The 18,086-nt window shown below is 34.3% G+C and overlaps 1 protein-coding gene across 2 annotated transcripts in view; it reads left to right on the top strand.

The window, feature by feature from the left end:
- Nucleotides 1-18,086, top strand: part of USP25 (ubiquitin specific peptidase 25) — a 126,271-nt gene that overhangs the window by 77,989 nt on the left and 30,196 nt on the right. For both annotated transcript variants that reach the window (XM_087818089.1, XM_087818091.1), the window contains exons 11-18: nt 241-368; nt 766-861; nt 2,042-2,203; nt 2,833-3,056; nt 5,584-5,654; nt 6,346-6,574; nt 7,956-8,156; nt 14,946-15,085. In XM_087818089.1, coding sequence (XP_087674215.1) covers nt 241-368; nt 766-861; nt 2,042-2,203; nt 2,833-3,056; nt 5,584-5,654; nt 6,346-6,574; nt 7,956-8,156; nt 14,946-15,085 — 1,251 coding nt within the window. The remainder of the gene's footprint in view (nt 1-240; nt 369-765; nt 862-2,041; nt 2,204-2,832; nt 3,057-5,583; nt 5,655-6,345; nt 6,575-7,955; nt 8,157-14,945; nt 15,086-18,086) is intronic.

Here is an 18,086-nt window from a genome sequence, read left to right as displayed (position 1 = left end):
TTGTTAGAAGATTTTTCTCTTTCCTGCTTGTATGTTACCCTCATCCTTGGAATTTTCAAAAGATGTGAAAATTTTTAGGAAGAAGTTGAGTTTTATCTAAATACATACCCAGTCAGTTTTTGTGATGTCAGCGTTGTGACGATGGATATAAAAATGCCATTGCTGACATCCTGTGCCTAAAATTGGAATGGAGAAAACAGAAAGGTGATATTAAGGTTTTTAATTATTATTTTCTTTCAGCATTGGTTTACCGAATTGCCACCTGTGTTAACATTTGAATTGTCAAGATTTGAATTTAATCAGGCATTGGGAAGACCAGAGAAAATTCACAACAAATTAGAATTTCCTCAAGTTTTATATCTGGACAGGTATGGTTTTGGATACATCGTGACATAGTTTTGAAACAGTTTAGTAACCAAGTGAAGCATTATTGTGTTTAGAGAAGAATTTTGTTTAATTGCCTTAGAATTAATCCTTTTTGCTTAATATATCTAGTAGCATTTGTGAAGGAAAAAATGTAGTCCCTTTTCTGTTTAGTAAGGTATAGTTACTGGAAGTAATGTTATAAGGACGTTTTATAAAAGATTTTTTTTTTTTGGTATTATAATTTTGTCAGAAATTTTCAAAAATACTATTTTGTACTGTCTAATATTTTATTATAAAATTTTGAAGGAATTGATATGTGGTATTGTCTAGACTAGTATTGTATCTACTTCCATGATATTTAGAAATACTAATGATTGCTATTTTTCTTTTTCCGCCAAGATACATGCACAGAAACAGAGAAATAACAAGAATTAAGAGGGAAGAGATCAAGAGACTGAAAGATTACCTTACAGTATTTCAACAAAGACTAGAAAGGTATTGTAACTTTTACAGAATTATGAGCTAACTATAGAGATTCATGTTTTTAGTGATTATCTGTAATCTTTAATTTTACATTTTTCTTGAGTAATTTATGATCCTAGGAGTAAATAATCATTCTGAATTGATATTTTTGTTTGTATAGTTTAGTTTTGAGTTCTGTTAGAAACTTAAAATAATTTACTACAGTTGTCATTAGAATATTTTAGTATTTAAAATTAAATATTCTCACCAACAACAGGTAATGCTTATGGTGCTGAAAATAGATATAAAGATAAACTAATTTACGATTGAGGTTTCTTCTTTCATGATACTTAAATACTACTGTTGAGATTTCCTTTAAGAGGAATGGTGACTTAGTTTTCCTCTGTAACCCAGAAGATACAAGCTCAGATGCCTGCCAGGGCCTTGTGGAGGCTTTATGAAGAAGGGCAGCAGGTCAAACGTAAGCAGTGGGCAGGGGTGCCTAGAGAGCACCCTTGGAGAGGGAGTGGCTGCCAACCACACTAGTGGGTGGTGTCATGATGAATGTCATCTCAGTATCGTCTAGAGTGTCAGATTGTTTCCAAAAGCCAAAACCTAGACTGTCAAATGTTCTGTAGTTCAGATAAAGTCCCCAGGCTGAAGTGTGACCTGCCAGGCGCCAGTTTGCAGCCTCTGATCTAATCTCTATTCCCTTGTTTTAGTGTTAATTTGAAAATTAATACCCTGAAACTTTTTTATACAAAAATAATATATCACATTTCAATAATTCTTATTCTTAAAAGGTGTCAGTAATAATATTGAAAAATAATTAGAGGTAATAAGGTAGAAAGATAATATTAGTCACCATGAAACCAGATGACAGATCTAAAAAATAAAAATAGTCTCAGGAGATGAAACTGTCAGTTTTCATTTTCCTATTGGGTTACAAGTTAGAGCAGCATTTAAAATTTTTAACAGTGTATGCACACATTCAGTCTTAATCAGCTTTAGAAAGGTTTCTAAATCTGATCAGGTTTCTTTTCTTTGGAGGACATTTAATTTTTGAATGTATATTCTTACTGTTTTCATTTGAAAATTAATTTCATTGTTGAGAGATTTATTGAACTATTTGTATTGTTTTATAAAAATCATTGAAAAAAACAAATTTGCTTTTTATACAAATTAAAGAATTCATACATTTTATGGTTAACAGATATTTAAGCTATGGTTCAGGTCCCAAGCGATTTCCGTTGGTAGATGTTCTGCAGTATGCATTGGAATTTGCCTCCAGTAAACCTGTTTGCACTTCTCCTGTTGATGATATTGATGCTAGTTCCCCACCTAGTGGTTCCGTACCATCACAGGCATTACCAAGGTAAAAAGTCTTTTTGATACAAAAGACAGCTGTGCTACCTATATTACATCACAATGTAATCGATGCCCTTTGAAGAAGGTTTTAGGAGTTGCATGTTGTGATTGATTTTAATGAACTCTGTAAAGATGAGATTCACTTAGAATATTGTGTGTCTTGTGGGTGCTACCTTATTTCATTGTTTTAATAGATTTTTTTGGTTGTGGATTGAATTTTTCAATTTTTTTTCTATTCAGCGTTATACTTTAGGTTGTTTTAGTATGTTAACAGTTTCAACCTTTTATCCATGAAAATAATACTGTTAAATTAGAATTTTCTTCTGTAATGAAAGTTGGTAAGTATTAGCAAGGAAAGGTCATTATAATTCTGGTACACATAAGATTTGTTGGTGCTTTTAGGTAAATATGATCAAGTCATTTCTATTATACAGCCGTAGTTTCTTCCTTACAATAATGTAGCCCTCGTATGTTAAGGGTCTCATTAGGATGTTAGATTAACTCCACATCTCTCCTTTTTTAAAAGACCTTTTCCTTTTGAAATTATAAGCCAACTTATTGCTTGTATTTGGCACAGTCTTTGTCTAGAACTTCAGTTTGGAAAGTTTAGTAATATTTTATGCTTAAAAAATACAGCACAACGGAACAAGGAGCTCCTTCTTCAGAATTGCCAAGCACATCACCTACATCAGTAGCTGCCATCTCATCAAGATCGGTGATTCACAAACCATTCACTCAGTCTCGAATACCTCCAGATTTGCCCATGCATCCAGCACCAAGGCACATAACAGAAGAAGAACTTTCTGTGCTGGAAAGCTGTTTACATCGCTGGAGGACAGAAATAGAAAATGACACCAGAGGTAAGAAGGTTCTCATAGTGTACTTACTGTTGCCTCAGATGGGTATGTATAAAGATAAAATTGAAAATGGAAATCACTCTGGATTTCATGTGTAAATATTATAAAGTATTCTTTTCTGGAAAGGGTTTTTAAAAAGAGAAACTAGTCTGGCTTTCCATTTTTATGATCTTAATATCAGGTTCAGAGAGACAGAAGGATTTTCCCTGGATTACTTAGCTGATTAATGACAGGGCAGATGGTCTGATTTTCTAGTTTAGTGCTCTAAGTTCATATCCAACTGGGATTCACAGCTACTCCATTGGAGAAACACCATACAGCGTCATATTTGTACATAGAAATTATGTGCTTACCCTGATGTTTACGCAGTGAAGTTCAAGGGATAAAAATTTTCTTTAGGCTTAAGAATTAGAAATGTGAATTTTACTGTTCAACCTGCTCTAATGAGACTTCCAAGTATGATATGAGCTCAGAGCCAGCCTGCAATGAGTTTTAACTTGCATGTAGCAAAATAAGAAAATAAGGACAGTGCTGGGGGGGATGTGCATGTGTGTGTGGGTGTTAAGTTGCCATCTGTCCTTTCTTGGAAGGAATTCTCCTTTATTCTGAAATGATCTTCATACTTTACTGTTGTTAGAATGTCCTTTTTTATTTTTTAACGAAAGTGACATTAATATTTTATGATTTTATTGTAGTTTTTCTTATATATCATAAATATAATACCCTGTTACTGTCCTGACAATTTTTAAAATTAAAGATTTAAATTTTAAAATAACTACTGTTTTATACCAAAAGGTTGGAACTATATTAAACAATATCTGTTGTTAGATTTTATGTGCTCAACTTGATGCCTTACAGACAATATGTAAATAAAGAGGAGTCCTAATTTAATAGAGAGTTAATAGGATATGATGCTGACTAACAATTAACATTAGTAACTGTAAAGATTTCTCTTAGTATTTTTCATGTCTGAGGAAATTGTTTACATTTAAATTTATCAGCACACAATTAAGCATGTATTTTTTCTGAACACTATGCTAAGTTTGGGATAATTTTCTATTGGACTTGGCAGATTGCGTTTGTTTTATTTTTTATGTATTTTTATTTTTCCCATCATTATTTATCCCCCCATACCCTCTTCTACGTACCTCCACCCACTCCCCTCTCCCCCACAATCACCACACTGTTGTTCATGTCCATGAGTTCTTTCTCTTTTTTGCTCAGTCCCTCCACATGGCCCCGGCCCCCGAGAGCTGTCAGCCTGCTCTCTTTCTATAAGTCTGTCTCTGTTTGCTTGCCAGTTCAGTCTGTTCATTAGATTCCACATATGAGTGAGATCATAAGGTACTTGTTTTTCTCTGACTGGCTTGCTTCACTTTGCATAATGCTCTCCAGGTCCATCCATGCTGTCCCAAAGGGTACACTTTTCTTTTTTACTGCCGAGTAGTATACCATTGTGTAAAAATGCACCACTGAAGGTGTGAGAGAGCCTGTCTCTCAACATCCTCCCTAGCCCTGGGTATTTTTTAGTCTGGTAGCCTGATAGTTGAAAATAAAAATGGTATTTCAGTGTCTTATGTTTCCTTAATTATGAGTGAAATTTTATTTTTCTGTAAATTTGTGACTTCTGCCTATTTTTTATACTGAACCATTTGTCATTCTCTTATTGCTTAATAGAAACTAACATTATAGGTATCAACCTGTTGCCCAAAGTGTATGCTTCAGATATTATTTTCCTTGTTTGTCTTTGTTATTTGATGTCTTTTATGTTGGATTTGCTTTGTTTTTATAATGTAGATTTTCTTAAGTTTGGGGAGGAAGTCTTTTTCTTTATGGTTACTTGATTTTCTATCAGGCTTAGGAAGGCCTTTCCCCACTCTAAAGTAACTAATATTTTTTTGTGGTCTTCCATGGTTTGTTTCTGATTCTTTTCAACATATTTATAGTATAGTGTGGTTATGCTGCTATACTATAACCATTTCCCTATTGATAGATATTAAGATTGTCTCTAGTTTTTTAAATTACATGGACTGTATACCTGTGAACATCCCTGTCTGAATAATTTTGTAGGATAGAATTCTACTGGAAATAGAAATAATGAATAATGGGAGTCTCAGAACTTCATTTCCATTAGTGATTATAGTGAATTTTTATTCAGTTACATGTTTATATAAGATATGTAGTGAAGTTATTTTATTCTAAAGTTTTTCTGTTTTATATAAATATGTAAGGGGGTTAGCTTTAATTTTCATTGAAAACTTTTTTATAAACAAAATTCAGTTTTATTGGTTCCACAGTTTCCTAAATGAACCATATTTGTTTTAATTATGAATTTGTGCTGTATCTTTTATTAAGTTAGAGAGAAATATATTTTTATACAGATTTTCATAATAATGTTTTTAAGAACTGTTTTAGGAATTTTTTTTTTATTCTTCTAACATATTGGTTGGAAAACCTTTAATCTCTACCTTGCAGGTCTCAGTGGAAATATACTTGATGTTAATTATTAAATGACATCTTCTGTTCTTAGATTTGCAGGAAAGCATATCCAGAATCCATCGAACAATTGAACTAATGTACTCGGACAAATCTATGATCCAAGTAAGTTAAATTTGAGCTAGTAAGCATTTTAAAAAGTATTTACATATTTTATGTAATCTTTACCAAATTCTTCTTACATGTTTTGTTAAAATTGCTGAACTTGTCATATTAATATTTGTCCCATTCAGTTATATTCACATACTGTATTTATTGCTTACTCTTATTATTTTTAATAATGAAATATATCAGAATTTTCCTTAACATTTAAAATAAAATCATGAAAGAATTATAAGGTTGTTTAAGGATATTAAGATTATGATAGAAAATATAGGGCTCAATTACATTTTAAATTCTGGTATACTATAATAAGCCATTTTGGTAAACTGCCATTAGTTTATAATTCTAAAGATTTAGACAAATCATGTGCTTTATTTAAAAATATTCATAAATGCTTTATTCAAAAGAAATAACTGAAATAGGTCAACAAATACATACATATAAATACATTTTCAAAGTTTTGAAAATCACCCTATTTACATACCTGTCTGCTTTCCACGTCTTTAGTTTTTCTTCCCCTTCTGTTATTATTTCATAGTTTAATTTTTTTTAAACTTTTAATCTCAGCCAATTTTCTCTTGTTAAAAAACATGCTCCTATGTATCCTCCAGTCTCATAGTTTGTGGGTTTCATGGAATGTGATACAATAAACAGACTGCTTGACTGCTGTTAACTCTTACGTTTTCATGTTTAGGTTCCGTATCGCTTACATGCTGTTTTAGTTCATGAAGGCCAAGCTAATGCCGGGCACTACTGGGCATACATTTTTGATCACCATGAGAACAGATGGATGAAGTACAATGATATTGCTGTGACAAAATCAACATGGGAAGAGCTAGTGAGGGACTCTTTTGGTGGTTATAGAAATGCCAGTGCATACTGTTTAATGTATATAAATGATAAGGCACAATTCTTAATACAAGGTAAGAATATGAAATGTACTGGGTGGTGTATATTTTTAAATAAGTAGCCCTTTTTTATGACTCTGATCTCTGGCATGATTAGTTAAGTATAGTTCATCTAGAGGGTGATGGATATGATTAGAAAGTACTTTGGGGTTACTGTGAGTAAACTGGAATTGAAAGTAATATGACCAGGGCTGAGAATTGGAATATATTTTGTATTCAAAGTTAACTATTTCTTAACTATTATAGAATGTAAATCTGATGTGTTTCTCCTTGCTTAAAATTCTGTAATGACTACATCATACATTGACTAGTTTCAAGTTCCCTATCCTGACATATAAGACCTCCATTTTCTGGCCTCATTGTCCCTCCAGCCTCTTTTATGACCATTGTCCATCCACTTCAAACTGATACGTGAACTTCTTGCTGTATTCTGTTCACACCAAATCGTTTCACACATTTATATCTGTATGCTCTTATGTGTTGTTGTTGTTTTTTGTCAGTAATGTTCTTATTTCTGGCTTTTCTTTGCCTAATTCCTGATCATCTGTCAAGATTCACTTTGTATCATTTGCTCTGCCAAATTTTCCTTGTTTGCCCGAAAGGAAGCCTCTTGTGTTCTCGCAGCATCCCTCCGTCAGGCACTTACTCTGTGTTGCAGTTGTACGTTGACTTGCCTTTCCTACTTCACTCTGATTTGCTTAAAGCCAGGGAACACTCACACTATGTCTTAACCTTTTTATTTGTTATATTCTAGTATATGCTTTGCGTATAGAAAACACTTAATAAAGGTTTGTTGAAACTGATAAAATCAACTTTCCTTTTGTATTTAATCATTCAGCAACACTAGTTAGGCAATCCACCTATGACTGAAAGAAAATTTATTTCATGTGCTTCTCCTGCCTCTTTTAAATAATATGCAATGTTTAAAAAAATCTATGTTGATTAGTTTTCAAATTTTATATAAATATATTGCTATATTTAACTGCCTCAGATGAAAAAAATTTAATTCTCTTTTGAACTTAATAAGGTTATGAGTTATTTCTTTTCATTTTGTGATAGGTTTTACTTCATGAATAATCCTGACCTCTGGTATTTTCTTATAATAGACAAAGTAGTACTATGTCAGTGTTTGAATAGCGATTTTGGCTTATATCTTGTTGCATATTTTATTCAGATTAAAAATGAAAGCTGAGAACATTACCTATAATGGATTATCAACTATTTGCATTATTGCTTTTCTGAGTATTTGTGGGTTTTTTTAATTTTTAGATAATATTGATTTGCTAAGTAGTAATAATTTATACTTTAAATCCCACTTGAAATGCATTCTATTTTGAGCTTTGCATTTTTCCTTTAATTCCTAAGTTTATATTAGTTTTTAAAATATAATTTGCAGAAGAGTTTAATAAAGAAACTGGGCAGGCCCTTGTTGGAATAGAAACATTACCACCGGATTTAAGAGATTTTGTTGAGGAAGACAACCAGCGATTTGAAAAAGAACTAGAAGAATGGGATGCACAACTTGCCCAGAAAGCTCTGCAGGAAAAACTTCTGGCATCTCAGAAACTGAGGGAGTCAGAGTCTTCTGTAACAACAGGTTAGTCCATTTTATGAAATCATATTTTATTATCAATATATTATACTTTATTATAAAATAAGATCCTTATTGACTAATGAACATAGCTACCTTAAAGTGTGAAGAAGCTAGTAAAAATCATCTGAAATTCCATCACTCAGGTAATCACAGGCCACAGTTTAGCTTTCCCCTTTGCCAGAGACCACTGTGTACCACATGTACAGTTGACCCTTGAATAACGTGGGGTTGGGTGCCAACCAGCTGTGCAGTCAAAAATCCATGTATACCTATGTGTACCTTTTTCAAGTTAAATGAGATGATTCTGCAAACTCTCCCTCTGCTTCTCCTGCCTCTTTAATTGGGCTTGATCCTTCTTGGCAGGAAGCTTGGAAAAGCTGTGAAACCAAAAAGTAACCCAAACCAATTCACTTAAAGCTATCAATAAAATAAACTTTATTGGTTTTATATTTGAGCGAAGTAACACTACTCCATATATATTTTGAGTATACTCAAATATATATATACTTGATTTTTTTCATAGTTCTTAAGATTAAAAACAAAATTAGCCCAAACTAAATAATTAATATATTCCAAGTAAAATGTATAGATCTATAAAACAAAGAAATAAACGTATAAAATAAAAATTTTTTAAAATATTCTAAAATTATTAGCTGATGAAGACAGTAAAATATTTAGAATAAACACTATACAAAAATAAAATATGTTCTAGCAAAATTGAAAATAGAATGTCTTCTGATTTTTTAAGATTAATTTCATCATCACTGAATTGTGAGTATGTTTTAGGACATTGTATTTCCTACTGTGTAAAAGTGCTATTTCTCTGTCGTAGTTGGAGAAATGAAAAGAGATCAATTAAACACATTTTTTTCCAGACTCACTTGGCTCTTTTTTTTATAACTCTGGATCGATCTTTTCAATTTGAATGACCTTTTGTTTGTTTTTTTGCAAGGTCTCCATGTTTTTAGGAAGCGTTTTAGGTGTTTAATATCTTTTACAGATTCCTAGGTGGACTTTAGCATTGTCATTTGAACTTTAGAAGGAATTATTCTTTCATTGGGAGATTTACATTACCACAATATGGCATTGTGACTGGTGCAGGTACACACAGCTCTATTCAGACTTGTAACTTGCTTTTATATAAATTGAATAGTTGAGTCCTTGGTTTTGATATTAAGAGGCATGATTTAGACTTTTTTAAAGACCAAGATAATGGTATTATGCCAGCAAAGATACCAATGTTTTGATACGTAGATGCAATACAGTGTATCTAAATAGCTCCCTTGTCATCTGGTGAGCTCTGCCATTATTAGCAGCAGGACTGCACTTTCTTTCCATTCATCTAGGGTCACTGTGTAGAGCAGGTGAGGTGCTGTGGTTTCACAACAGTGCAGTTTCATTACAGTGACTTTGTCTACTTCAGTAGGAAATGAAATAGCTCAGCAGATATCAAAGAGGCTTCTGAGCTCTAATCACAGTGTAGTAACTACACTGTATTTCCTTTCAATTTCAGCCAATTTCAGTCCTTTGTGACTTCCTTCCTTGTTTTCCCTACATATCCTCCCCATACCACTCCCCCGAACTTGCCCCAAGATGTAGCTACTGTTTTATTCTTCCCTTAACTTGTACACATCCCATTTGCATGTGGCTGTTCTCATTATTAGTGGGATAATGGGGCTGCATAATCAGTGTAAGTGCTACTTAAGCACTCAGATGAAGGTTAAGCTACACCTCTATTCTTGGTTCGTCTATGTTTTATGGCACCAAAAATATTAAATTCCTAGAGTCTCCTCTTTATCTTGTCTGTTTCTCACGAGACTCTCCAACTTTACAGACTTAACACATTACATTTCTACTAAGTCAAAATAATACATATTCCCACATGAATGGACAATATTAATTCCTATCTGATAGAGCTAGCCAGCTTTGCCCCATCATTTACATTTGTCATCTTCTATTTTTTCTATATAAGAGGCCATGTCTGTATGCCCCACACCCTTTTTTCCTGATCAGTACAGTCTACCATACACTATTTTGTAATTTTAAAAAATTCAGTAGTAGGTATTTGGCATATATTTTCATGTCTGTCATTTTAGTATTTTTTTAAAAAAAAACAAAACTTGAAGAGAATGTAAATATTTCAAAAAGGGGCTAGAATAACTAAAAAATAGAGAGACTGAAATGTCAGTTCACATATAACTGTTATCATAGTTATCTTCCAGACTGGGTTTTTAGAAAGCAGTGGCAATACTACCTTAATAGGAAACATTGTGTCCTGCATGGCAATGCTAGAAATACGCACTTTGTTTGAGTCAGTAGAAATAGAATGTGCGAACTCTATAAATTTGAGCATGAGATTATTGTTTAAAAGTTTGGTTTCTATAACTACATTATCTTAAATGTCATACTAAAATCTGTCCTCTGTTGCAGGGGAATTTAACATAATCACAGTTGAATAAGGAAACTTATTATAATGTTTATTGGAACCACTTATCTGCTCTCATTAGTAGACAAATTTTATTTTAATGCCATGTCATCATCTTCCTATTTCTCTTCACAGTTTTCCAAATAATTTGTTTAATTTGGTATAATACTTTCAAAATATCAAAGAAAATCTATATTTAAATCTCTCAGGTGTGCACTAAGATTATGAGTGATTAGTGAAGTGTAATGCAAGGAAATGTTGCTGATAAAATCCATCAGAGTGATTTTCTTTCCTCCCTTAAGATGTTCTCAATAAAACTGTAACATAAGAGCAATTAAAATCTAGTTTCTTCTGAGTGATATTCCAATAAGAATATTAATTCAATCAGTATTTGCTCTTCTGCTAACATGACATTCATAGGCATCACTAATCTAATATCATTCATTGTCTTATGTAACAAAGTAATAACTGATGGGAAAGTATTATTTGATTTATCTCATGCTACCTTCCTAACCTGCTTACTGGAAAGGAAAGAGAATTTACCTGGACTCTTATGTTTGGAGATCTAGCCAACAGTTCTCTCTCTTTTTTTTTATAATTCTCACCTAAGGATATATTTTATTGATTTTTAGAGGGAGAAGAGGAGGGAAGGGAAACGTCCAAGTAAGAAAGAAACATGGATCAGTTGCCTCCCATACCCTCCCTGACCGAGGATCAAACCCTCAACCTGGGTATGTGCCCTGACCAGGAATCAACCGGCAACCTTTCAGTGTATAGGACGATGCTCCCACTAACTGAGCCACCCAGCCATGGCTAGCCAACAGTTCATTACTATAGGTGTATACATCAGAATTACTGGGGTGTTTTTTTTCTCCGTGTAAACAGCATACCTCACCTAATACCACCTAAGACTTAACTGGGATCAGAAGGGTCCAGAATATGTATGTATTTAAAGATCTTAAGATAATTTGAGGTGTCCCTCTGACTAAGCAGCATGGCTCTAGGCTGTACTTATAAATATATCTTTATTGATTTCAGAGAGAGGACAGGAGAGGGAGAGAAAGATAGAAATATTAATGATGAGAGAGTCATTGATCGAGCCCACAACCCGGGCATGTGCCCTGACCGGGAATCGAACCCCGATCGCCTGGATCCTAGGTCAACGCTCAACTGCTGAGCCACGCCCGGCCAGGCTAGGCTATATTTATAAAATAAAGAAATTAATCTGAAGGAGAAAAGAGCTATGCCTGAGGTATGATTTTACTTGTGGTACTCCTATTTTACTAAAAACTTATTTGAAGTTCCTACAACACGTATAGCATACTCAAATGAAAAAAAAGAAACCAAAACAAAAAAATAAGGTAAAAATGGCCCTGGCCCGTTTGGCCCAGTGGTTAAGCATCAGCCCTCAGACTGAAGGGTCTCAGGTTCAATTCCCAGTCAAGGGCACGTACCTGGGTTGTAGGCTGGATCCCCGGCCCAGTCGAGGCACATGCAGGAGGCAACCAATCGACGTGTCTCTCTCAGATCAATGTTTCTCTCTGTCTCTCCTTCTCCCTTCCACTCTATTAAAAAAAAAAAAAAAAAATCAACGGAAAACTATTCTCTGGTGAGGATTAACAAAATTTTAAAAAGGTTAGTATTGGTATGAAATGCATTCCGAAGATTTCATAAATTTGTCTAGAGGTGTAATGCAGAATTGGCTCTGGGATTTTGCTACAAATAACTGTCTAAAAGTTAAAAATAAGCTGATATTCCAGGAAAGGCCAGCTGGTTTCTGAGAGTAAGACCTGGTGGAAGGAACAGTGCTCTTTGTATTCTCAGGTTCCTTCAACAGGAACTGAGCGAAGTTCCTATTTAAATCTCCAGTATCTAGCCCAGTAAGTGACAGAGAGTAGATGCCCTTTGAACGTTTTCTGAATTGAAGTCATTTCCTGTGGAAATGTCAATAACGAGTCTCCTAGGATGATCCTCTGTGTAGGGAATGCCAGCATTTAAAAAGTACAGCCAGAATTCTGCACTAAGGAAGCAGGCTAAAAATGTGTGGTGCTCTGTCCTGGATACATTTTAGGCTTAACTGGTTTTTAAGCCTCTACCCCATCCCCCATTCCCAAGATTCTGTTTGTGGTGGCACCCAGGAATCTGACATTTTAAGTTTCTGGTGAGTCAAAGTGGCCAACCTAGCATGGCTCTTTATAGACCACTTCTAAGACTTGTTCATTTTAATTATATTTCTAGCAACAAACGGACTATATGTCTTTGAAATAGTCCTTTTTAAATATTCTTCTGTGAATATAATAAGTATGACTCATTAGTAAGTCAAGGTTTTAGATACTTCTGTAAGATATGAGATGTTGCTTTTTTAGTAGTTGAAGAGCAGATCCTTACACTTGAACAGAAAACCAATTGGTTGTCAAGTTGACTCTCTCTCCTCTTAAAATATTGCTCTTCTGCTTTCACTGATTTCCAGTTTTGCTTTCCTAATCCATTCCTCGAAGTATAGCTGGAATAAAGTTTTTTAAATTTGCCGTGTTGCCATTTTATTGAAACACTTTTTCACTTCCGTATCTCTCCTCTTGTGCTGTAGTCCAGCCACACTGGCCTTTCGGATCCAGCTCACACTCACTACCTGGGCTGCTCATTCTGCCATCCTGGCCCATCACCCTTCAGCTAGAGTCATTTATCTCAACTCCCATCATTTCAATCACCCCTCTTCCATTTTATTCCTAATTCCTAGGATGTATTATTGTAATAGTGCCACAATTCACCTCTGTGGTTCTCTGGTTAATGACTTTCTCCACAGTTGACTGCGAACTTCATGGGGCAGAGACTGGCTGTATTGCTCCCAATCATAGCCCTGGCCCCGAGCTTTATGCCTGGCACATAGTCAGATGCTTAATTGAAATTTATTGAATAAATGGATGACTGTGCATATATTTTGAAGTTATAGTATTTCTTTTTTAATAATATTTTACTTTGAGAGATTTTTTAAAAAATCAAATATTAGAAAGGATAACAGGAGCCCTGTTTGTCCTACCAGTAGGTTGAGGAAGGACTCACTTAATCCATTTCAGTAACATGGAACATTTTAGTACACTTTCTTATTCCTCATGTTCATTTGTTAATTTATTAATCATTTGTTCCGTTAAGTTATTGTTTGCTTTATTATGTGGTAGGTGTTGAAGAAATAGCAGTACAAAAGGGAGCTAGCACCCCTGCTCTTAAATCCAGCAGGGGACATGGGCTTGAAACATATACCTACAACAATGATTAAGTTATAATTGTGGTAAGTGCATTAATATGAGAAGTGTAAGTTCCTTTAGAGCAGTGGTTCTCATCTGGGAGTGATTTTGTCCCCAAGGGCATTGACAATACTGGAAGTGACACCTGGGGACAGTACTATTGGCATCTCATGGGTAAACGCCAGGGTGCACAGGACAGCCTTCCACACCAAATGTCACTGGTGCTGAGATATGGTGTAATTAGTAATAATACTTTTACAAGGAAGTAGTATTTAAACAAAAGGATAAATTAGTTATTAGATGAGGGGAGTGAGAGTGAGTGAACATACAGGCAGAGGGAAGAAAATAAGATGGAAGGTATGAACTAAATCTCTTCAATGTATTCAATAAGCTGAAAAAGGTTAGTATGTGTCCCTTTTTGAGCACAGGGCAAAAGACACAAGATTATGTTGGAGAGATAAGAAGAGGCCCATTTAAAGTCTTTGGAGTTTTCTGTGAAACACCCAGTAAACAGTATATTTGCATCTGTGGGTCTTACTGTCGGAACATGGGTAGTGAATATCATTTTGGGAGTTGTTAGCAGGGATGATATTTGAAGTCTTGAATTTATATTGGTACCAGTTTGCCAGGTTGTAATTGTTTTTCCTCTGACAACACTCATCTACCAGGGTTTAGAAAAGAGAGAAGGTTGGGCTCATTCAGGGTTAGGGTTTTGTCAGGTAGGTGTGAAAAAGAATACTGTGGCCAGAAAAACAGCCAGTGTGCTCTCTGTGGACACCTAGTCCAGGGCTGCTGTACAGATCAGGGTGTGTGTGTGTGTGTGTGTGTGTGTGTGTGTGTGTGTGTGTGTAGAATGCTAGTGGTACATAGGGAAAAAGAATGTACTGTGAAATCTGTATCATAAACTATAATGGGTACTTTCTTCAGTAATTATCTGATTACTTTTGGATTTTTTTTTCTTTTTGGTAAATTCTGGGGGAGGTGCTGTGTGTTGAAGGATATATCACTTGAAACAGAATAGTAAAATTGACTATTGCCTAATTTTGAATTAGAAATAAATAAGAGTCATCTTAGTATAGACGCTCTGATTTTATTAGATATACAATTGATTCTTTTCTCATGAAGCACAAGCGGGAGAAGCAGAATATCTAGAGCAACCATCAAGAAGCGATCTCTCAAAGCACTTGAAGGAAGAAACTATTCGAACAATTACCAAGGCAGCCCATGATCACGAAGATAAAAGTCCTGAAACAGTTTTGCAGTCGGTAAGAACTTTTCTTTTAGCCCTCTGAACATAGCCATGCTCACGACATTTCCTGCTCTGTGGTGGAGAGTGAGCTGTCTGAGAGGCAGTGCCAAGGGAAGGGTCTTCCATCCACATGAACAGTGAGTGAAGGCACCACCTAATGCCCCAGCTGTAGTTTTCTCAGCTATAATTTAAAAAATGATTCTTTTTAAAAATAAATTACTATCTTCCTGTTAGAGAATTATGAAAAATATAGTCATAGATTAAATTGGTCATTTGGGAACTTAAAAGGAGAACTAGAACGTCTAGCATTATGAGTTGGCCTTTGCACAGCATGGGGGTTAGGGGCGCTAGCCCCCTGTGCAGTTAAAAATTCACATATACGTGGAATGTAATGAACAAAATAAACTCACGAACAAAATAGATTCAGAGACATGGAAGCATGGAACAGACTGAGGAATCTCAGAGGGAAGGGGGGAGGGGGAGACAGGAAGCGATTAACCAAAGAATTTATATGCATAACCCATGGACAGAGGACAGTTTGGTGAAGGCCTGGGGGGGGGCGGTGGGGGCAGGGTGGAAGGAGTCAAAGGGGGAAAAAAGGGGACATATGTGGTACTTTGAAAATAAAGATAAATTTTCTAAATTCACATAAACTTTTGACTCTTAAACAACTTAGCCTGCTATTGACCAGAAGCCTTACTGGTAATACACAGTTGATTAATACATATTCCTTATGTGATATGCATTATATGCTGTATTCTTACAATAAAATAAACTATAGAAAGGAAAATGCTATTAAGAAAAATCAAAAGGAAGAGAAAATAATACATTTACAGTATTTATTGAAAAAAATCCACATGTAAGTGAACTGACCTGCACTGTTCAAATCCATGTTCAAGGGTCAACTGTGTTTCTCTTGTTTCTCATGCCTCCCTCCATCGCGAGTCTTATTACACTGGAATAGTTGGGAATAAGGTATAATTTTCATTGTTGCATGGGATATGTTTAACAATAAAATACCAGATACCTTAGGTTAGAGTCGTAAGCAGGATCTTACAATATGATTTCTGCATATTTCAATAGCTTTCTGTCCAAAAATGGCCATGATAATTCTGTTGGTAGTTCTCAGTTGTGTCTTTTTATAACAATAAATTAAGCACATTGGTATTGTACTATGTTTTCAATGAATATGACATTCTGGGAGATGTTATTTCAAGAATTTGGTATTATAAAGTCATTCATTTGCCCTAGTCTTATTTTATTAGCACAAGCAGCTCTAGTGTAGGTTTCATGGTAGCTAATTTTAGTATTTGAAGATTCCCCTTCTAGAAAACTAAAGGGAACAGGAGATAAAGTTTTTCAACACAGTTTTCTATATTACAAGTGAACTAAATTCAAACAATAACCTGCTAAATGCACTGAGGTGTTTAGTATAAGATTTTAATTAACCAAAATGTCCATTTAATAGGGTATTGTGTTAATTACGTTTTGATGAACAAAATAATCAGAAATTACTTTTTTATGTCATTTCTGTTTGAATAATTTTGATATGTCATCTTATCATAAACATAATGTTTTAATACAGTTTTTTTAACCCAAATTTTGCAAATGCTCTGGAGACTGAATGAGTTTGAGATGAACACCTGCTAACAATAGAACACTTGCTGGGAAATGCTTCTTTTAATGAACCTGGGACATTTAGTTCTTGGGGGATGGTAGAATAGAAAAACACTGGGAGGGAGAAAGGGCTGAGAAGTAGGTGCAGGGAAGAATATTTTTATCAGTAGCATAATTTGCCAGGGCCTTTGCTACTTAGGATTTTTATTGTTAGAGCTTACATTATGGTTAATAAATAGCATCCTTTTAACTGGTATCAGAAAGCCAAAAAGCATTACTTAGCTTAATTTAGAATCATGATTTTTTTTTTTAGTTTGGCTAATCATGTGTAATTTAAATTTGCAGAAATCAGCACCTAAATTTTGATTGCTTAGTTTATTAATATGGATATAATCTTATAAGCTAACAACTTAATACTTCACGTTTACTTGAGGAAGGAGAATGGCATGGAGAGAATATAATTGACAGCTAGCATAAATATTTTTCCATTTGGCTATCTTCTGGAACATTTGGCCCCATTGCCTATATAAATCGTGCAGCATGTCTAAGAATGTTAATCATGGCTGTCTGAAGCAGCCTGTGTTCTTGGTCTCATGGTCAGTTGCTTAGAATCATAGTAACCACTATTGGGTCTTCTCATTCAAAGGTATACTTTAGAAACTAAATTGCATAGATGAAAAGAGTCTTCAGACTTTGGGATTAGATAGTCCTGATTTTTTAATACTGGTTTTACTTTTTACTAGCTGTGAAAACTTGCATAAGTTGCTCAATTTCTGTAAACCTCAGTTTTCTTTTACATAAAATGGAGGTGATTGTGGGATTAATTCAGATCATTTTTTTGAAAATGCCTAGCATGTAGTATAGGTACTAAATAGCTGTTAGTTTCCTTTTGTTTAAATCCTAACCATTTCACAAATAAAAAATGTATTAAGCTTCAACCTTAGTGTAAGAAGAATTCCCTGGAAATCTTAGAATCACAGAAACCATAGAGAGATACTCTCCAAGTGTTAGCTTGCTTTTTAGAAGACTGTCCTTAAACTTAAATATTTTAGGAAATATTTCATTTGAAATACAAAGAAAAGTGGACTCCAAGAAAAAACACTGTGAATATGTTAGTGTGTTTTCTTCCATTCTTATTTTTATATACAGATTTAGGATTTACCTTTATAGTTGCGTTATTACTGCATATAAAATATTGTATCTTAACTTTTTTAAATCACTGAACACTATAACGTAACCATTTCCCATGTTATAAACTCTATAAAAAATATTTAATGGCTGAGTATTATTCCATAAAGTAATTAAGTTCTTGTTTACTTAACCTATTCCCCCATTGTATATTCAATTCTACTTTTACTAAATAGGCTGCTAGAAATGAAACATTCGTCACATTTTAGGTT

The sequence above is a fragment of the Miniopterus natalensis genome, chromosome 6 (assembly GCF_054644295.1).
Source record: "Miniopterus natalensis isolate mMinNat1 chromosome 6, mMinNat1.hap1, whole genome shotgun sequence".
NCBI lineage: Eukaryota > Metazoa > Chordata > Mammalia > Chiroptera > Miniopteridae > Miniopterus > Miniopterus natalensis.
This window is presented reverse-complemented; position numbering and strand designations above follow the sequence as displayed.